This window comes from Tamandua tetradactyla, chromosome 9, assembly GCF_023851605.1.
Source record: "Tamandua tetradactyla isolate mTamTet1 chromosome 9, mTamTet1.pri, whole genome shotgun sequence".
In the NCBI taxonomy this organism is placed as follows: Eukaryota; Metazoa; Chordata; class Mammalia; order Pilosa; family Myrmecophagidae; genus Tamandua; species Tamandua tetradactyla.
This window is the reverse complement of record NC_135335.1, coordinates 99,743,376-99,765,965: the sequence shown is the minus strand read 5'-3', so window position 1 is coordinate 99,765,965 and position 22,590 is coordinate 99,743,376. Positions and strand designations below refer to the sequence as shown.

Sequence of the window (22,590 nt, the reverse complement as noted above, 5' to 3'; positions counted from 1 at the left end):
AAGCATCTGCTCAAATGTTTGGATCACTTTTCATTGGGCAATTTTTTAATTATTTATTTCTAAGAGTTCTTATATTTTCTAGATATAATTCCTTTTTTACATTATTTACTAATGTTTTATAAATATTTTCTTCCAATGTGTGGCTTGTCTTTTCATTCTCTTAATGTTTTTCAAAGAGCAGGAGTTTTTAAATTGTTACGAAGTACAGTGTCATAATTTTTTTTAAAAATTGGATCACGCTTTTAATAAAATATCTAAAAAAATCTTTATTGAGTCCAAGGTTACAAAGATTTTCTCCTACATTTTCTTCTAGAAGTTTATTTTTTTATTTTTTTTATTTTTTTTTTATTAACGGAAAGAAAAAAAAAAGGAAATTAACACAACATTTAGAAATCATACCATTCTACATATGCACTCAGCAATTCTTAACATCATCACATAGATGCATGATCATTGTTTCTTAGTACATTTGCATCGGTTTAGAGGAACTAGCAACACAACAGAAAAAGATATAAAATGTTAATATAAAGAAAAGAAATAAAAGTAGTAGTAATAGTAAAAAACAACAACAACAAACAAACCAACAAGCAAACAAAAACAAAAAAAAACCCTATAGCTCAGATGCAGCTTCATTCAGTATTTTAACATGATTACTTTACAATTAGGTATTATTGTGCTGTCCATTTTTGAGTTTTTGTATCTAGTCCTGTTGCACAGTCTGTATCCCTTCAGCTTCAATTACCCATTGTCTTACCCTGTTTCTAACTCCTGCTGAATTCTGTTACCAATGACATATTTCAAGTTTATTCTCGAATGTCCGTTCACATCAGTGGGACCATACAGTATTTGTCCTTTAGTTTTTGGCTGGATTCACTCAGCATAATATTCTCTAGGTCCATCCATGTTATTACATGGTTCATAAGTTTATCTTGTCTTAAAGCTGCATAATATTCCATCGTATGTATATACCACAGTTTGTTTAGCCACTCTTCTGTTGATGGACATTTTGGCTGTTTCCATCTCTTTGCAATTGTAAATAACGCTGCTATAAACATTGGTGTGCAAATGTCCGTTTGTGTCTTTGCCCTTAAGTCCTTTGAGTAGATACCTAGCAATGGTATTGCTGGGTCGTATGGCAATTCTATATTCAGCTTTTTGAGGAACCGCCAAACTGCCTTCCACAGTGGTTGCACCCTTTGACATTCCCACCAACAGTGGACAAGTGTGCCTCTTTCTCCGCATCCTCTCCAGCACTTGTCATTTTCTGTTTTGTTGATAATGGCCATTCTGGTGGGTGTGAGATGATATCTCATTGTGGTTTTGATTTGCATTTCTCTAATGGCCAGGGACATTGAGCATCTCTTCATGTGTCTCTTGGCCATCCGTATTTCTTCTTCTGGTAGGTGTCTGTTTAAGTCTTTTTCCCATTTTGTAATTGGGTTGGCTGTCTTTTTGTTGTTGAGTTGAATAATCTCTTTATAAATTCTGGATACTAGACCTTTATCTGATATGTCGTTTCCAAATATTGTCTCCCATTGTGTAGGCTGTCTTTCTACTTTCTTGATGAAGTTCTCTGATGCACAAAAGTGTTTAATTTTGAGGAGCTCCCATTTATTTATTTCCTTCTTCAGTGTTCTTGCTTTAGGTTTAAGGTCCATAAAACCACCTCCAGTTGTAAGATCCATAAGATATCTCCCAACATTTTCCTCTATCTGTTTTATGGTCTTAGACCTAATGTTTAGATCTTTGATCCATTTTGAGTTAACTTTTGTATAGGGTGTGAGAGATGGGTCTTTTTTCATTCTTTTGCATATGGATATCCAGTTCTCTAGGCACCATTTATTGAAGAGACTGCTCTGTCCCAGGTGAGTTGGCTTGACTGCCTTATCAAAGATCAAATGTCCATAGATGAGAGGGTCTATATCTGAGCACTCTATTCGATTCCATTGGTCGATATATCTATCTTTATGCCAATACCATGCTGTTTTGACCACTGTGGCTTCATAATATGCCTTAAAGTCAGGCAGCGCGAGACCTCCAGCTTCGTTTTTTTTCCTCAAGATGTTTTTAGCAATTCGGGGCACCCTGCCCTTCCAGATAAATTTGCTTATTGGTTTTTCTATTTCTGAAAAATAAGTTGTTGGGATTTTGATTGGTATTGCATTGAATCTGTAAATCAATTTAGGTAGGATTGACATCTTAACTATATTTAGTCTTCCAATCCATGAACACGGTATGCCCTTCCATCTATTTAGGTCTTCTGTGATTTCTTTTAACAGTTTTTTGTAGTTTTCTTTATATAGGTTTTTTGTCTCTTTGGTTAAATTTATTCCTAGGTATTTTATTCTTTTAGTTGCGATTGTAAATGGGATTCGTTTCTTGATTTCCGCCTCAGCTTGTTCTTTACTAGTGTATAGAAAAGCTACAGATTTTTGAATGTTGATCTTGTAGCCTGCTACTTTGCTGTACTCATTTATTAGCTCTAGTAATTTTGTTGTGGATTTTTCTGGGTTTTCTACATATAGTATCATATCGTCCGCAAACAGTGATAGTTTTACTTCTTCCTTTCCAATTCTGATGCCTTGTATTTCTTTTTCTTGCCTAATTGCTCTGGCTAGAACTTCCAAGACAATGTTGAATAATAGTGGTGATAGTGGACATCCTTGTCTTGTTCCTGATCTTAGGGGGAAAGTTTTCAATTTTTCCCCATTGAGGATGATATTAGCTGTGGGTTTTTCATATATTCCCTCTATCATTTTAAGGAAGTTCCCTTGTATTCCTATCTTTTGAAGTGTTTTCAGCAGGAAAGGATGTTGAATCTTGTCAAATGCCTTCTCTGCATCAATTGAGATGATCATGTGATTTTTCTGCTTTGATTTGTTGATATGGTGTATTACATTAATTGATTTTCTTATGTTGAACCATCCTTGCATACCTGGGATGAATCCTACTTGGTCATGATGTATAATTCTTTTAATGTGTTGTTGGATACGATTTGCTAGAATTTTATTGAGGATTTTTGCATCTGTATTCATTAGAGAGATTGGTCTGTAGTTTTCTTTTTTTGTAATATCTTTGCCTGGTTTTGGTATGAGGGTGATGTTGGCTTCATAGAATGAATTAGGTAGTTTTCCCTCCACTTCGATTATGTTGAAGAGTTTGAGGAGAGTTGGTACTAATTCTTTCTGGAATGTTTGATAGAATTCAGATGTGAAGCCCTCTGGTCCTGGACTTTTCTTTTTAGGGAGCTTTTGAATAACTAATTCAATCTCTTTACTTGTGATTGGTTTGTTGAGGTCGTCTATTTCTTCTTGAGTCAAAGTTGGTTGTTCATGTCTTTCCAGGAACCTGTCCATTTCTTCTAAATTGTTGTATTTATTAGCGTAAAGTTGTTCATAGTATCCTGTTATTACCTCCTTTATTTCTGTGAGGTCAGTAGTTATGTCTCCTCTTTCATTTCTAATCTTATTTATTTGCATCCTCTCTCTTCTTCTTTTTGTCAATCTTGCTAAGGGCCCATCAATCTTGTTGATTTTCTCATAGAACCAACTTCTGGTCTTATTGATTTTCTCTATTGTTTTCATGTTTTCAATTTCATTTATTTCTGCTCTAATCTTTGTTATTTCTTTCCTTTTGCTTGCTTTGGGATTAGTTTGCTGTTCTTTCTCCAGTTCTTCCAAGTGGACAGTTAATTCCTGCATTTTTGCCTTTTCTTCTTTTCTGATATAGGCATTTAGGGCAATAAATTTCCCTCTTAGCACTGCCTTTGCTGCGTCCCATAAGTTTTGATATGTTGTGTCTTCATTTTCATTTGCCTCTAGGTATTTACTAATTTCTCTTGCAATTTCTTCTTTGACCCACTTGTTGTTTAAGAGTGTGTTGTTGAGCCTCCATGTATTTATGAATTTTCTGGCACTCCGCCTATTATTGATTTCCAACTTCATTCCTTTATGATCCGAGAAAGTGTTGTGTATGATTTCAATATTTTTAAATTTGTTAAGACTTGCTTTGTGACCCAGCATATGGTCTATCTTTGAGAATGATCCATGAGCACTTGAAAAAAAGGTGTATCCTGCTGTTGTGGGATGTAATGTCCTATAAATGTCTGTTAAGTCAAGTTCATTTATAGTAATATTCAGGTTCTCTATTTCTTTATTGATCCTCTGTGTAGATGTTCTGTCCATTGATGAGAGTGGTGAATTGAAGTCTCCAACTATTATGGTATATGTGTCTATTTCCCTCTTCAGTGTTTGCAGTGTATTCCTCACGTATTTTGGGGCATTCTGGTTCGGTGCATAAATATTTATGATTGTTATGTCTTCTTGCTTAATTGTTCCTTTTAATAGTATATAGTGTCCTTCTTTGTCTCTTTTAACTGTTTTACATTTGAAGTCTAATTTGTTGGATATTAGTATAGCCACTCCTGCTCTTTCCTGGTTGTTGTTTGCATGAAATATCTTTTCCCAACCTTTCACTTTCAACCTATATTTATCTTTGGGTCTAAGATGTGTTTCCTGTAGACAGCATATAGAAGGATCCTGTTTTTTAATCCATTCTGCCAGTCTATGTCTTTTAATTGGGGAATTCAGTCCATTGACATTTAGAGTTATTACTGTTTGGATAATATTTTCCTCTACCATTTTGCCTTTTGTATTATATATATCATATCTGACTTTCCTTCTTTCTACACTTTTCTCCATGTCTCTCTCTTCTGTCTTTTTGTATCTGACTCTAGTGCTTCCTTTAGTATTTCTTGCAGAGCTGGTCTCTTGGTCACAAATTCTCTTAGTGACTTTTTGTCTGAGAATGTTTTAATTTCTCCCTCATTTTTGAAGGACAATTTTGCTGGATATAGGAGTCTTGGCTGGCAGTTTTTCTCTTTTAGTAACTTAAATATATCATCCCACTGTCTTCTAGCTTCCATGGTTTCTGCTGAGAAATCTACACATAGTCTTATTGGGTTTCCCTTGTATGTGATGGATTGTTTTTCTCTCGCTGCCTTCAAGATCCTCTCTTTCTCTTTGACCTCTGACATTCTAACTAGTAAGTGTCTTGGGGAACGCCTATTTGTGTCTAATCTCTTTGGGGTGCGCTGCACTTCTTGGATCTGTAATTTTAGGTCTTTCATAAGAGTTGGGAAATTTTCAGTGATAATTTCTTCCATTAGTTTTTCTCCTCCTTTTCCCTTCTCTTCTCCTTCTGGGATACCCACTACACGTATATTTGTACGGTTCACATTGTCCTTGAGTTCCCTGATACCTTGTTCAAATTTTTCCATTCTTTTCCGGATAGTTTCTGTTTCTTTTTGGAATTCAGATGTTTCATCCTCCAAATCACTAATTCTATCTTCTGTTTCTTTACATCTGTCATTGTAGGTATCCATTGTTTTTTCCATCTTTTCTACTTTATCTTTCACTTCCATAAGTTCTGTGATTTGTTTTTTCAGTTTTTCTATTTCTTCTTTATGTTCAGCCCATGTCTTCTTCATGTCCTCCCTCAATTTATCGATTTCGTTTTTGAAGAGGTTTTCCATTTCTGTTCGTATATTCAGCATTAGTTGTTTCAGCTCCTGTATCTCATTTGAACTATTGGTTTCTTCGTTTGACTGGGCCATATGTTCAATTTTCTGAGCGTGATCTGTTATCTTCTGCTGGCGTCTGGCCATTTAGTCAGATTTCCCCGGGTGTTCGACCCCACAGGTTGAAAGATTTTTCTGTGCAATCTCTGGGTTCTGTTCTTCCTATCCTGCCCAGTAGGTGGCGCTCGTGGCACACGCCTTTCTGTGGGTTCCACCAGCGAAAGTTGCTGTGGGTCCCTCAACTCTGGAAAACTCTCGCCGTAGGGGAGTTTCGGCAACCGAAGCGTCTTGGAAGAATGCCAGCCGGCCCGGGGTTCCAAACGCGGGGAGGGTCGCCGGCCGTCGCAGCACAGGAGAGCGTCCGGCCAAATTAGCCAGTCGGCCCGGGGCACCAAGCGTGGCGGGAGGGCGCCAGCTGTCGCAGCCCGGGAGAGTACACTGTTCCCAGCCGACGGGGGAGTCACGTGTTTGGAAGGGATCCCCCGGTCACTGTTCTCCACAGTCTGGGGATTTCCGACCCAACTATCTCAGTTGTTCCGGGGGGCCTCGTGTGGTGGGGGCACCAGCCGCCATGGCCTAAGGGGACCGCCTGTCCAATTCTACCAGCTGGCCCAGGAAGGTGGAAGGGAGGGACTCCGGTCGCTTGCCGTCCCACCCAGGAAAGCCCGTGCCCCTTGGTGATCTCACCGGAGCTGGTTCTCCCAGATAGTCAGCTGTTCCAGGATGGGGTACGCTGTCCCTTTGATCTCCCTCGTGGTTCCGGGAGCTGCTCTGTATTATCTCCACTCCCCCAGTAGCTGTTCTGGAGGAGGAAAGGTGAGGGCGGCAAGGCTGTCGAGGCTGGTGGTGGAGGAGCACGGTGAAGGCGGGGGAAGAGGGCACCGTGGTGGTTGGAGAGCAGCCGGAGCAGGAGGGGGAGGAGAGGGGAGAAGGATGGCGGGCGGCTCGGCTGCTGCGGGGCGTGGGCGCCGCGCGGCAGGCCGGCGGAGAAAGAGAGGGGAGAAGGATGGCGGGCGGCTCGGCTGCTGCGGGGCGTGGGCGCCGCGCGGCGGGCCGGCGGAGAAAGAGAGGGGAGAAGGATGGCGGGCGGCTCAGCTGCTGCGGGGCGTGGGCGCCGCGCGGCGGGCCGGCGGAGAAAGAGAGGGGAGAAGGATGGCGGGCGGCTCGGCTGCTGCGGGGCGTGGGCGCCGCGCGGCGGGCCGGCGGAGAAAGCTCTTCTAGAAGTTTTAAAGTTTTACATTTAGAATTATGATCCACTTTGAGTTCACTTTTGCATATGATACAAGGTATGGACCAAGGTTCCCTTTTTTGGCATATGGATATACAATTGTTCAGCATCATCTGTGAAAAGACTATTTGCATTAGAAAGTGCTTGCTAATAATTATGGCTACTGTAAAGGGCAGCCTCGAGAAGAAGTGAGAGCTTGATAACAGGACATCTTAAAAAAAGGAGTTCAAAAACCAGTTGTTCAGTCTAACAAAAAAGGGCAAAAGAATAAACTACCTTTCATTTCCAAATCTCACTTAAGAATTCTCTTCAGAAGGCTACTCTGAGGAAGGCTTGTAAGTATGAGCTCCTGTCTTTTTCCCAACATTCACCTTTTAGTGGTTACTAACTGGGTTCCCATATAAGATTTTCCTTGAACAATTTTTTAAAATTAAAAACCAATGGAATTAGTAACATCACTAGGTAACACAGAAAGTTATAATCTGGCTTTAAATGCCTAAGATTCATTTTTAGAAACTAGAAATAGCCACTAAAATAACCATTAAAATCAATTGAGTTTTTCCCATAGTTTTACTGTGGGCTATACAGATATCACCAAGTATTACCTATATGCATTTAAAAAAAAAACATTCTATATAAATATTCAATGGAAATCATGATAATAGCTATTTCTCTTAAAGTACAATTAAGACTCTAGATTGTATTCAACTCCAGGTACAAATATGAGAATAATGGAATGTTGTATAGTTAATAAAAATGGCATAATAATCTAATTAAGTTGGTTCACACTACATAATAGCAACAATAAAATGCTTTTTCTTATCTCCTTTTAAAATAATGATTTACTTCACATTTTGAAATATTTTTTCTTTAATGTTGATATATACTTTTAGAATCATTTTTGCTCAGAATGCAAATATATGCAACTCAAATTACTCAGTATGTCTGTAATTGCCCTTCTAAATCCCTAGGCTTATCACTATGCTACTCATTAAACTCTCTTCATCAGAGGGTGTATAGGAAGAAGTCATGAAACCCCTTTCAGTACTATGCTACCGGATGAATTAATCAATCCTTTCATTTGTAAAATAAATGGCTAAAACCCAGGCTTGAGAATGACTTATGGGATTCACTTAGCCATATTAAGCATTACTTTATAGATTATGAATAACTATACATATAGACTGCAACCGATTTTCACCTAGAATACCATAATGGCACTCTGATTAATATACTTCAAAGAAAGACATAATAAAGCTGGAGAAAATCTGTATAGGGCAACAAAATCCATCAAAGGTATGTGACTGATTTTTGTGAGATATAATTAAAAACAATACACTCAAACCAGTCTGGTTTACTTCTCTGGTATGCTTTATAGCACCTTGTTTAGAGTAATGTGTTGCTGGCTGACTCACTCATTCTTCAAATTAGAAAGAAGAAAACTTAGAAGGATAAAATCTGGGGATATTATAGGGTGTACACCATGATACTGGAACAAAGAGACAATCTTGTGGGGCTTGATGGTCATAGAAAAAACTAAAATAATAGTACCATCACTAATTAATAAACATTTGGCAAGTCTAAATCACCCTTCTCTCATATACCTACCTATACAAGAAATAAAGTGAGGAGAATAGAGGCAATTGGGTGATGTCATAAATAAATAATGGGGATTTTAATTCAGGGCCAACAGTAACTACAATATCTTTAGTGCCACAGGACATGATTTGCCATGACCAAATGAAATCCTACTTTATGACTTCAGTTTTGATTGCTTTTAATATACAATTAATTGATGCTTTCCCCCAAAACAGTTTTACAACACTATATTATTTTCTTGCGATAATTATACCTCTAAGGCATTGCGCTATTTTGTCATCAATCTAAACTTCTAAAATGTATTTGAAAGTGCCAGAGGAGTGGAGGAGTAAAAATATGAAGGATTTTTATATTTAGAATGTAAAAATATTAATGGATATATCCTCATTTACTACAAACTCAAGAATATTTCATTATAAAATCCTAAAGATCCCTACGAAATTTTTCTAATGTTTCAATTCTGTTATTATGTTACTAAAGTAGCTTTCTAATATTACAGTGAAGGCTAAGATGTAACTAATTAAAGAAAAAAATTACTGAAGCAATGTTTTATTACTGCTACCAAATTTAATTCTCTTTACATAACCCCTAATTTTACCTTTTTAAATAACAAAGATTTGACCATAAAACAACTGTGCAAAATACTGGTAATAGATCTCACTCTATACATCAAAAATAAATTACTTTAAAAATGATAATAAGCAAACTCATTTTACATAATTTAATGAAATTTTTAGAGGAGAAAATAACATATGTTGTATTTATCACGTGCTGAAGCATGAGTAGGTCATTCAACACTGCATAAAAATTTGAATAAAATCCAGGCCCTGGTAGTGCTCAGAAGGAATAAACATGTAAAATAAACACTGAAAGGAATATTCTTTAAAATATAAATACTTCTAATGCTATATTGGGAGTATACACAAATTTCTAAAGGAGTTCAGAGCAGAGAGTGATTATTTGGGTGGGTTGGGAGAAGACTCACAAGAACTTTTTTTTTTTTTTTTTCAAAGGAAAGACAGAGAGAAGGAAGGAAGGATAGAAGGAAGGAAGGGAGGAAGAAAGGGAAACATCTTTTAAACATTTTCTTGTTTTATTGTATTTTGTTTCTCCGTTTTTGTTACATGGGCTGGGGCCGGGAATCGAACCGAGGTCCTCCGGCATAGCAGGCAAGCACTTTGCCCGCTGAGCCACCGCGGCCCGCCCAAGAACTTTTTTTTTAAACATAACATACAAACACAAACACTCTTACCATACGATCATTCCATTCTTGGTATATAAACAATATCATCATACAGTTGTATATTCATCACCATGATCACCTCTCAAAACATTTACATCAATCCAGAAAAAAAAATTAAAAGAAAAAAAATTCTTACCCTCCTCCCCCTCCCCCTCACTGATCACCAGCATTTCAATCTACTAAATTTATTTTAACATTTCTTCCCCCATTATCTACTTATTTTTAATCAAGATGTTTTACTTGTCTGTCGATAAGGTAGATAAAAGGAGCATCAGACACAAGATTTTCACAATCACACAGTCAAATCGCGAAAGTTATATCATTATACAATCATCTTCAAGAAACATGGCTACTGAAATACAGTTTCACATTTTCAGGCAGTTCCCTCCAACCTCTCCATTACACCTTAACTAAAAAGGTGATATCTATATAACGCATAAGAATAACCTCCAGGATAACCTCTAGACTCTGTTTGGAATCTCTCAGCCACTGACACTTTATCTTGTCTCATTTCACTCTTTCCCTTTTTGGTCAAGAAGGTTTTCTCAATCTCTTGATGCTGAGTTCCAGCTCATTCTAGGATTTCTGTCCCACATTGCCAGGAAGGTCCACACCCCTGGGAGTCATATCCCATGTAGAGAGGGGGAGGACAGTGAGTCTGCTTATTGTGTTGACTGAGAGAGAGAGGCCACGTCTGAGCAACAAAAGAGGTTCTCTTGCAGGTGATTCTTAGGTCTAATTTTAAATAGGTTTAGCCTATCCTTTTCAGGGTTTAAGTTTCATATGAATAAACCCCAAGATTGTGGGCTCAGCTTACTGCTTTGGTTGTCCCCACTGACTGTGAGAATGTCAGGAATTCTCTACTTGGGGAAGTTGAATTTTCCCCCTTTCTCACCATTCCCCCCAAGAGGACTTTGCAAATACTTTTTTTTTTTTAACATGAGCAGGCACCGGGAATCGAACCCAGGTCCTCAGGCTTGGTAGGCAAGCATGCTTACCTGCTGAGCCACCGTGGCCCTGCAAATACTTTTTTATTCACTATTCAAATCACTTTGGGAATTATCAGGGCATCACTCTGGACAAACATACAAAATCTCATGCCCTACTCAAGGTTCCATGTACTTATAGTGAAGAACTAACTTGTGAGCTATATTTTGAAAGGTGGATGATGAAAGAAGAGAAAGAACCTTGAGCAAATATTACAGACACAGGCACATAAGAGAAATGTAGAATATGTTCTGAGAAATTTGTTGGTGAATGAAATATAGAGTATGTAGAAGATCTTGATGGGCTGCATGCATATACTAAAGTCTGTGAACTTTTTCATACAGGCAAAAATGAGCCACTAAAGATTTTTTAGCAGGGGAAACAATTTGATCAGATCTGCATAATATAAAGGGAGCTACCAGTAGGAGGGTAAATGTATAGGGGAATCATGTGGAGCAAAGAACTGAATGATCAAAGAAAGACAGATTTGGAAGCTATGGTTGATATTCAGAATATATATATGAGGAGGGGTTAAATAAAGGAAGTGACATTGGGGGTGAATGGACAGAGAAAATGAAAGAGAGATAGAATAGAGTTATTTAAGAAGTAGAACATATAGAACCCTTGCATAATGTGAAATATAGACTTAAAGATAACTTCAAAGTTTATAATTTATATATCAGTTGAAATGTGAAGTTTTTAAAATGGCATTTCCACCATATAAATATTTTTAGAAAAGTATTTTCCTAAATTATGACATTAAGTTGGTTTACTCCACTATATCTCAATATTCTAACTTAAATTCTTGAATTTTTGTGTATTTATCTTTTGCTGCATTAAACTAAAATGAAACTAAACAGGTCAGCTGTTAAAACACTAAACCAAATAGCTAGACAGTCTCATTAGATACTGATTTTTTAAAGACAGTGTACATTTTTAAAAAAATAACTTTTTAATTATATAAAATAACACAGATATAAAGCAAAGAAAGTAAAAAGCAATACTTCTCAAAGCATATTTCAATAAATAGTTACAAAACAGATCTCCAAATTTGTCATAGGTTACCATTCCATCATCTCAGATTTTTCCTTCTAGCTGCTCCAAAACACTGGAAGCTAGAAGGAATGTTAATAATTCAGCTGCCATACTTGTTTGTTAAATCCCATTTTCTCTGTTATATCTCCTCCTCCTTTAATCCTTTTCCCAATTTATAGGGATCAAAGATAGGGTTCTTAATTTATTTTTTTAAGAAATGATCATACATTGAAGGGCTAGATGAGAGCAATTTTATTATTATTTTTCACATAATAATAACAACAACTAATACGTATTAAATGTTTAATTTAATGAGGATACTGTGCTAAGTATTTTATGTTATATTCTCATTTCTTCCTCAAGAAGAGATAGAACCTGTTTATCCTTGTTACGCAGATTAAGAGGCACAGAGAAGATAAAATAACTTGTGCATATCGTACAGCAATAAAGTAGTGGACCCAGGATTTGAACTCTGGAAATGTGATTCTAGAGCATGCACTTTTGTGGGGCGTGGGGGTGTGTGTTCTAGGGGAGTGCATGGTTGGGAATCAAACCCGGGTCTCCCGCATGGCAGGCAAGCATTCTACCGCTGAATCACCTATGCACCCCCTAGAGTATGCACTTTTGTTTTTAGAGCATGCACTTTTAACTACCATTGAGTAATGTAATTTTGTCCCTTAGGGTTTTTTTTTAATTATTTATTTTTTATTGATATATATTATATATTCACATACCATGTAATTATCCAAAGGGTCCAATCAATGGTTCACAATATCATCATATAGGTATGCATTTACCATTACAATCCCTTAGTTTTGTAGAATTAATTGGTATTAGGGTAGTTTAGGAGAGCAAAAGGGAAACTGGCAACAGGAAGAGCTGTTAGGAATCTAATATAGTAGCTAAGTACACTATCATCAATAAGTATTTGCTAAGTAAACATTAACAGTATAAGTCACTGGACAATGGGTCCATCTAACCCTGCTAGAGTAAAGCCTTAGGAGAATTATGTGGGTCAGAAGAGTGACCAATAAAAGCATCTCAAAGAATGGACAAAACTAAGAAACCACATGGGGAATGGTCAGGGGCTTTCCCCTGGAGTAAAGAGCATCTTTTCATTAAGCTAAAGGCCCTAAATATGTAAACCTAATATTTTATGAGAAAGCAGAATAAGATAACATTTTCCCAATATAATTCACTTAATAAATAGACTCACAGCCAAAATTAAAATTATGGCTCTTTGAAAATCACCAAGTATCTCCTTTAAGCTTACAATACATTGTGAAAGATTGTTATGGTGAAAAAAAAAATAATATCCCTATTTTATAAATAAGTGAAACCTAATTCATAATCAATTAAAGTAAAAACCATAGCTGATACTTTTTTGATCCTGGACCAGTTGTAACTCCAAAAGACTAGGTTTCAAAAACTAGGTTTAAATACCTTTTTCAATTCTATTAACACTATTGCCTGTACAAATGTATAGAAATAGTATATCATATGTCAAAAATATTCACACTATAGGTTTCAGTTATTAAAATGTGTTTAGCATATTAATATACTAAATATACTATACTGAAAAATAAATATATTACACTGAAAATATTAAGTCTTTAAGCAAGGAAGAAAAGTGAAGGTGATGGATAAAATTACACTCTAGTTCATTTTATTCAGCCAGTATTTCTGGAATGCCTATTTTTTAAAAAAATAAATTTTTATTGAGAAATATCCCCACACAGGTATTGTCCAACCATATTATATAATCAGTGGCTCACAATATCATCACATAGTTGTATATTCTTCACTATGATTATTTTTAGAACATTTGCATCACTCCAGAAAAATAAATAAAAAGAAAAAAAAAACAGAACTCATACATCCCATACTCCTTACCCCTTCCTCTCATTGACCCACATTTCAATCTACCCAATTGTTATCCTTTATTTCCCCCTATTACTTATTTAGTTTTATCCTTATTTGTTATTATTTATCTATCCATACCCTGGATATAAGGAACATCAAGCACAAGGTTTTCACAATCACAGTCACACTGTAAAAGCTATACAGTTATAGAGTCTTCTTCAAGAAACAAGACCACTGGAACACAGTTCAACAGTTTAGGTACTTCCCACTAGGCAGTCCAATACACAATAAATTAAAAACGGACATCTATATAAAAATGTTCAAGAATAACGTTCAGGATAACCTCCCGACTCTGAAATCTCTCAGCCACTGAGATTTTATTTTGTCTCATTTCTCCCTTTCCCCTTTTGATTAAAAAGGGTTTCTCACTCCCATGATGCCGCATCCCAGCTTATCCCCAGAAGCAACATCCCCCCAGGGAGATTTACACCACTGGGAGTAATGTACCACATAGAAGAGAGGGCAGTGAGTTCACCCACCAAGGTGGCTTAGTGTGAGAGGTCACATCTGAGAATGCCTACATCTTGCCCTTAGCATGCTGGGATAGAATTATGGAATAAAACTACATAATCCATTCTACAGAAATAAATATAAAACAATAAATGGTGATATGGCATTATAAAAGAAATGAGTATTTTTAGAATATTTAAATGGGGACCTAACCTAGGCATACTTGACTAAATTAAGTGGTACTTCCTTAAAATTTGAAGAATAATCAGATCTTAGCAGGATGAAGAGAGAAAGGATTGGCAGAAAGTATTGAGGCAAAGTGAACAGGATCTCTGAATACCCAGAAGCAGGAAAAAGAATAGCAAGTTCCAGGCTTGGTATAGCTGGAATACACAGTATGAAAAAGAGTAGTACAAGATAAATTTAGAGAGGAAGGCAGGAGCTAAATTATGTGGGTGGTTCAAAGGCCATGTTACAATTTTAATACAAACAAGGACAATAGAAAGGCACTTAAGGATTTTACACAAGAGAATTGCAAAACTTGCATGTTCAAAAGACCATTCCAGCTTTGTTATGGAAAATGAATTGCAGGCAGATTCAAGTGTCTGCGGAAATCAAATAAGAGGATACTGCAGTAATCTATGTGAAAGATGATGGTAATCTACACTAGGATGATGGCATAACCAGTAAGAAGACCTAAGAGATAATCAGAAGATAAAACCCACTAGTATTGAGTATTAGATGTGTTTCCCAATTTTCTATTTATTTATCTCTCTATATCTTTAATGGCGCAAACAGAAATTTTAAGTATAGCCTATTGTTTAGATTATGCTTTCAGGCCCAAAGTCAAGTGATAAAAAGACTACACAACAAATAGAAGGGGGGTGGTAAATAAATATATCCATATATTTGATTACAGTAAACCAGATAAAAAAAATGAAAAGCATGCTTATGCTATCACACATTTTCACCAGAAATCTTGGAAACATCACAAAATTTGTACTATTATACAATATAAGCATAAATATCAAGTTGCATCTAAAGTAATGGACCACACATTGAAAAACTGAATAAGCAATGGCTGCCAAAATTCTAACCTGCTGTCGATTAAGAGAAGAATGTTATTCATCTGTTACTAGTTGTAATTTAACCCTCCTGGCAATGTAGAAATGGTGTGTGTGTGTACATAACAATAACATTGCATGATTCAGGAAAACCCAATATACTTAATTTTAGATAATAATGGTAAATATAACTTCATTAAATAATAACTGAGGAAATTAAAAAAAAATCAGAACATTAATTACAAAAATAAGAATGTTCTGATTGCTACTTATAAAACCACCAAAATGGAAGCCTTTCATAATTTTAATTACTTAATATTTGTATATAACAATATTCGTACAAATGCTTAATATAAATTACCTTTAACTTTCTGTAACTAATGCCTCTTCCTAAAATTTATGATCAATCTAGCAATCTGAATTCAAATCATGTTCCTAGAAGAACCCAGAATGTTATACTGACATATATTGTACAAAAATAACCCTGAAGGCAGAATCATAGCAGTATGTGGTAGAAAATCCTTACCAATTTTTCATCAACTGTGATGAGTTGCGTGTCTTGAATTTGATCCTGTGCTAACCTCCATGTGGAAGTGCTCAGCAACCTGCAGTGAAAGACTTTAAATTAAAAAATGATCCAGGCAATCAGAAAACAGAGGAAGACAAATCTTAATGAAACAGCTACTTTAACAATATGTATCTCAAAGAAAGAAAGAAAGAAAAAGAGAGAGAGAGAAAGAAAGAAGGAGGAGGGGAAGGGAGAGGACAGAGAGATATATGAGGGCACAAAAATCCTTTTTTTCTCTCCAATTAGTTTTGTTTGCTGAGTTTTTGGCAAAAGCTCACTTGATGGTTCACGACAGGCTGTACTTTCTGTCAGTTTACAGGCTCTCTGTCACATAAAGGGCACCAGTGACAAGGACTATACTGCTCTCTGAGTGTACAGTGACTGGTTTATCATGACCAGACAGAAAAATGTGAAAGTATACCAATTGTTCTGGAACTCTGATTCCTAAATGAAGGCATTAGAAAGGAAAACAAATCTCAAAACTATTCTTAATGGCTTAAAGCTGCAGAATTTAATTATAAAATGTTAAACAAAAAGTTTCTTCACTCTGATTTCAAAATAAAGCAACACAAAGAGGAATAATTTGCACAATCATTTAAACAAGTTATTTCTCACTTTAGTTAAGTATCCCACTCACATAACTGAAGAAAGCCTAAATGGTTAAAACAGAAATATTAAGTCAGAAGTAAAAGGAGCACAGACTTAGATCCTTTATATTAGCACCCTTCACCCTCGCCACAAGAAATTACTAAAAGCTAACAAATTTTTTTTTCATGTACACATCGTAGTTTGCACTAATGAACTTCATAGCTATCCCTGTTTGTGACATTTTAAAGATTTCTAAAATACTAAGCCATTCTATGTAAATTTCTCCTTCAAAAGTAAGTTAGTATTGGGCAGGCCATGGTGGCTCAGCAGGCAGAGTTCTCACCTGCCATGCCATAAGACCTGAATTCGATTTCCAGTGCCTGCCATGCAAAAAAAAAAAAAAAAAAAGTTAGTATTAAAAAAAATAAGTTAGTAATGAAAGAGGAAGACAATAGGCCCAGGGAATAGGGAATTCAATGCAAGACAGAAGCTAAGGTGATCCCCAAGATGGTGGTAATGAGATATCCCATGTCAACAGATATGTAACCAGCCTAGGGATCAATCAATCCTATCTGGATTTCCTAAGAGTAATTTCTGATGGAATACCTAACATGTCCGAGTATATTGAGAAGATATTCTCATAAGTGGAAGAAAGTTTGGGGATTATTTAAATATATAGAAAACCAAGCAAAAGAAAAAGCAAGACATTATTAATGCCAGGGAAAACAATACGTTTTAGAAAAAAGGCAAATCATAGTATGTAATATTATAGAGCTAAGCTGTCAATAGCATTTTAAATGGCCAAGAGTAGTAACTTACAGACTGATCTAACTAAAAGCATGTAAAACTACTTGGGAGTACACAGTTGGAGGGTGATGGTTCATAAATATGAGTGGTGGGAGGAAATAAAAGAATACAAAATCTCATCAGACTTTTCTGTAATAGGAAGTCAACAGATAATATTTTAAAGTGAAAATTCAAGAAGTATCGATGAAAGCATGTGATTTAGATAGACAAATGTAAATATAATTTAGAAAAATCAAATGCGGATGCCTTCAGAGAATGGGAAATGGGTGAGGTGAGGGGTGGAGACAGCCGTTTTTCATACAAGGTTTGTACAATTCTTTACCTCTTTAAATATGTGCACATATAAGTTTGATAAACAAAGAACTAAGTTAAAATTTTTTAAGAGTAAGTTAGCATATATAATTAGAGATCAAATTTTCAAACCAACTATACAGCATATTCACTCTTATCTTTTCTAACATAACATAATCACATCATAATTTCAATGCAACATAATCACCAATAATGGAAACAAAATTTTATGCCAGAAGTTTAATTTTTAGTAACAAAATGTGTGCACAGCTTTATAGAAAACTTACTCTCTAACAAGATAATTTAAAGATAATTCGTAACACAAAAGGCATTTTCACATTATGAACATGTATCTTTAAAAGTATCTGTCAATTATTTTCCAAATTTAAGCTAATGATCTTATATAATTCTTTATCATTTCAAATGCCCTGCTCAGAATTTGCCTACACAGAAATTTCATGGAAATTATTTTAAATCCTTTACATACAGTTAAAATATATACTCCTATTGTTATAATACTAAAGAAGTATAATCAAGAACCTTTAAAAATCTATGTACTCTGGTAGTCAGCCATTCTGCCACTGGTATACCCATGCACTCCGGCCTACGTTATAATAGACCCTTAAGTTGAATTGTATCCCCTACATGAGAAACGGACTTTGACTGGACAGAAAATAACTGACAAAGTGCAAAAGGAAACATTCAGCAAAAACCAAATAAGTACAAAACTTTAGAAGAGTGAAGGAAACCAACTGCACAATAACCATAACAAGATAAACAAATGGCCAGAAAACAACAATCACAAAGGACATAAAGATCCAAGCAGAAATGGCCCAGCAAAATGACCAAATCAAAATTGCAGAGGGGACACAGAATAAGAACTAATTAAGGATATTTATAAAGAAATAAAGGACATCAAGAAGACTCTAGAGGAACATAAAGAAGAATTCAGGAGATTAAATAGAAAAATGGCAGATATCACAGAAATGAAAGACACAGTAGACCAAATAAGAAATATACTGAAGACACATAATAGCAGCTTCGAAGAAGCAGAAAGAAGAATTAGTGAGCTAGAAGTAGAACAGAACTAGAGATCACAAAAAAACAAAGAGCAAGAAAGATGGAAAGAATGCAACTGGATCTTAAGGAAATGATGGACAACAAGAGGTGCAAAAATACAAGAATTATTGGTGTCCCAGAAGGTGAAGAGAAAAGCAAAGGGTTGGGAAAGTTAGTTGACCATACAACTGGAAAAAACTTCCCAGCCCTTATAAAAAGACATGAATATGCATATCAAAGAGGCCCAGCGAAATAGAATAAATCCAAACAGCCTCACTCCAAGACACATATTAATCAGACTGTCAGTGTTGAAGAGAAACAGAAAGTCTTGAAAGCAGCACAAGAAAAGCAATCTACTACATATAAGGGAAAAACACATAAGACTGACTTCAGACTACTCAACAGGCACCATGGAAGCAGAAGGCAGTGCTATGATATTTTTAAGATCCTGAATGAGAAAGGCTTTCAAGCAAGAACTCTTTCTCCAGCCAAGTTATTGGACAAAATTGAGAGAGAGACTAAAATCTTCAAAGATAAAGAAAGATTGAAAGAAATAGTCAACAAAAGACCAGTCCTACAAAAAATACTAAAGGGAGCCCTGTCAGTTGATTTTAAAAAAGGCAGGAGAGGAGATCCAGAGGAGGGCACAGAATAGAAGAACATGAGTAAAGGTAATTTAAAGGAAAAGAGAGACAGAGAGAGAAGGAAAATAATATATAGATCTGATGAGTAAAAACTAAAGGACAATATAGTAGAAACAAGAACTGCTCTTACAGTAATTACTTTGAATGTTAATGGACTAAACTCACCAATTAAAAGATACAGACTGACAGAATGGATTAAAAAACATAACCCACCTATATGCTGTTTACAAGAGACATACCTTAGACTCAAGGACACAGTTAGATTGAAAGTGAAAGGATAGAAAAAGATCTATGCAAGCTATAACCAAAAGAAAGAAAGAGTAGCTATACTAATATCAGACAAAATAGATTTTAAATGTAAAGACGTCACAAGAGACAAAGAAGGACACTACATATTAATAAAAGGGACAATTCACCAGGAAGAAATAACAATCATAAATGTATATGTTCCCAATCAAGGAGCTCCAAAGTACATGAAGCACATATTGGAAAAACTGAACTGAGCTAAGACATATCAACATAATAGTGGGAGACTTCAATACACCATTCTATGCTATACATAGAACTACCACACAGAGGATCAACAAGGAAATAGAAAACCTAAACCAGTAAGATAAATGGATTAGAGCTAATAGATATAGAGAGATCATTACATCCCCAAACAACAGAATACGCATTCTTCTCTAGTGCAAATAGAACGTTCTCCAGGATAGATCACATACTGGGACATAAACTGAGTCTCTATAAATTTAATAAGATTGAAATTATCCCAAGCACTTTCTTTGATCACAATGGAATAAAGTTGGCAATTAATAATCACCAAAGAACCAGGGCTTGCACAAATATATGGAGATTAAAAACACACTCTTAAATAATCAGTGGGTCAAGGAAGAAATTGCTGGGTGAACCAGAAAATATTTGGAGACGAATGAACTGAGAACACAACGTATCAAAACTTATGGGATGCAGCAAGCACAGTGCTGAGAGGGAAATTTATTGCCCTAAATGCCTATATTAAAAAAAACAAGAATGGGCTAAGCTTGAGGATCTAACTGTTCACCTGGAGAATTTAGGGAAAGAACAGCAAACGAACCGCAAAGCAAATAAAAGAAGAGAAATAGTAAAGACTAAAGCAGAAATAAACAAACTGGAGAACAATAAAACAATAGAAAGAATCAGCAAAACTAAAAGTTGGTTCCTTGACAAAATTAATAAAATTGATGGTCTCCTAGCTAGACTAACAAAGAAGAAAAGAGAGAGGATACAAATAAATAAAATCAGAAATGAGAGGGGGATTGTTACCACAGATGAAGAATAAATTTTAAAAATGATAAGAGAATATCATGAACAACTATACACCAGCAAACTAGATAACTTACATGAAATAGACAAATTCCTAGAAAACACAAATTACCTATACTGTCTCGAGAAGAAACATCTCATTAAACCAATTACAAGTAAAGAGATTCAGTCAGTCATCAAAAATCTTCCCACAAAAAAAAAAAGCCCAAGATCTGATGGCTTCACAGGACAATTTTATCAAACTTTCCAAAAAGAACTGACAACAATCCTGCTCAAACTCTTCCAAAAAATTGAAGAAAAAGAAATGCTACCTCATTTTATGAAGCAAACATCACTCTAATACCAAAATTGGATAAAGATGATACAAAAAAAGAAAACTATAGACCATTCTTCCTAATGAACATAGATGCGAAAATTCTTAACAAAATAAAAATACTAGCAAATCGTATCCAACGCCACATTAAAAGAATTATACATGATGATCAAGTGGAATTCATACCAGGAATGCACGGGTGGTTCAAAATAAGAAAATCAATCAACGTAACACAGCACATTAACAAATCAAAAGGGAAAAATAACATGATCATTATCGACTGATGCTGAAAAAGCATTCAACAAAATCCAGCATCCTTTCCTGATAAAAACACATCAAAAGTTAGGTATTGAAGGAAACTTTCTCGAGACCATAAAGGGTATATATAAAAAATCCATAGCCACCATCATACTTAATGGTGAGAAATTGAAAGCATTCTCCTTGAGACTGGAGACGAGACAAGGATACCCACTGTCACCACTATTATTCAATATTGTATTAGTAAGAACTAGTTGGAGCAATTACACAGGAGAAAGAAATAAAAGGCATCCAAATAGGAAGGGAAGAAGTAAAATTTTCATTATTTGCAGATGACGTGATCTTATACTTAGAAAACCCTGAAAAATCTACACTGAAACTACTTGAGCTAATAAACAAATTCAGCAAAATGGCAGGATACAAGATTATCATACAAAAATCAGTAATGTTTCTATACAGAAGCAAAGACCTATCTAAGGTGACAACTAAGGAAAAACTTCCATTCAGAGTAGCAACCCAAAGAATTAGGTAACTAGGAATAAGCCTAACCAGGGATGTCAAGGACTTATAAACAGGAATTTTTTTAAAAATTGCTAAAAGAAATTAAAAAATGGCCTAAATAGATGGAAAGATATTCCATGCTCATGGACAGGAAGGTTGAATATCATCAAGATGTCAATCCTACATAAGGTGATCTACAGATTCAATGCAAGACCAATAAAAATACCAACAACCTATTTTGAAGACATGGAAAAACTGCTTATCAAATTTATATGGACGGGAAAGAGACCTCAAATGGCTAAAGATATCCTAAAAAAGAAGAGCGAACCAGGTCTATCACTTCCTTACTTTAAAGCTTACAGTGTAAAGCTTTACAGTAAAGCCACAGTGGTCAAAACAGGATGGTACTGGCCCAAAGACAGAAGGACTGAATAGTGGAAAAGAATCAAGAGTGCAGAGATTGACCACCAAATTTACAGACATTTGATCGTCGATACGGCTGCAAATCCACCAAACTGAGACAGAATAGTCTTTTCAATAAATAGACATGGGAAAGCAGGATTATGATAGCCAAAAAAAATGATAGAGGAACCTACCTTACACCCTATACAAAAATTAATTCAAAATGGATCAAAGATCTAAATGTTAAAGCCAGTACCATAAAACTTTTTGAAAAAAATGTAGGAAAACATCTTCAAGATCAAGTAATAGGAGGGAGCTTCTTAAACTTCACACCTAAAACACAAGCTGTAAAAGAAAAAATAGACAAATGGGAACTTATTAAGATCAAGAGCTTCTGTGCTTCAAAGGACTCTGTTAAAAAGGTGAAGAGGCAGCCAACTCAATGGGAGAAAATATTTGGAAAAAACATATCAGATAAAGGCTTGATATCCTGTGTACATAAAGGAATTACACAGCTCACCAACAAAAGAACAAACAACCAATTATAAAATGGGCAGAGGAAAATAGGCACTTTTCTGAAGAGCAAATACAGATGGTCAAAAAGCACATGAAGAGCTGTTCATCTTCATTGGCTATAAGAGAAATGCAAATCAAGATAACAATGAAATACTACCTCACACGTATAAGAATGGCTGCTATTAAAAAAACAGGAAACTATAAATGATGGAGAAGATGCAGAGAAATTAAAAC

General features: G+C 35.6%; 1 protein-coding gene across 1 annotated transcript in view; it reads right to left on the bottom strand.

Moving 5' to 3' along the window:
* NDUFS4 (NADH:ubiquinone oxidoreductase subunit S4) overlaps positions 1–22,590 on the bottom strand; it is a 146,282-nt gene that overhangs the window by 81,212 nt on the left and 42,480 nt on the right. Inside the window, exon 2 of the mRNA XM_077117131.1 lies at positions 15,634–15,712. Coding sequence (XP_076973246.1) covers positions 15,634–15,712 — 79 coding nt within the window. The remainder of the gene's footprint in view (positions 1–15,633; positions 15,713–22,590) is intronic.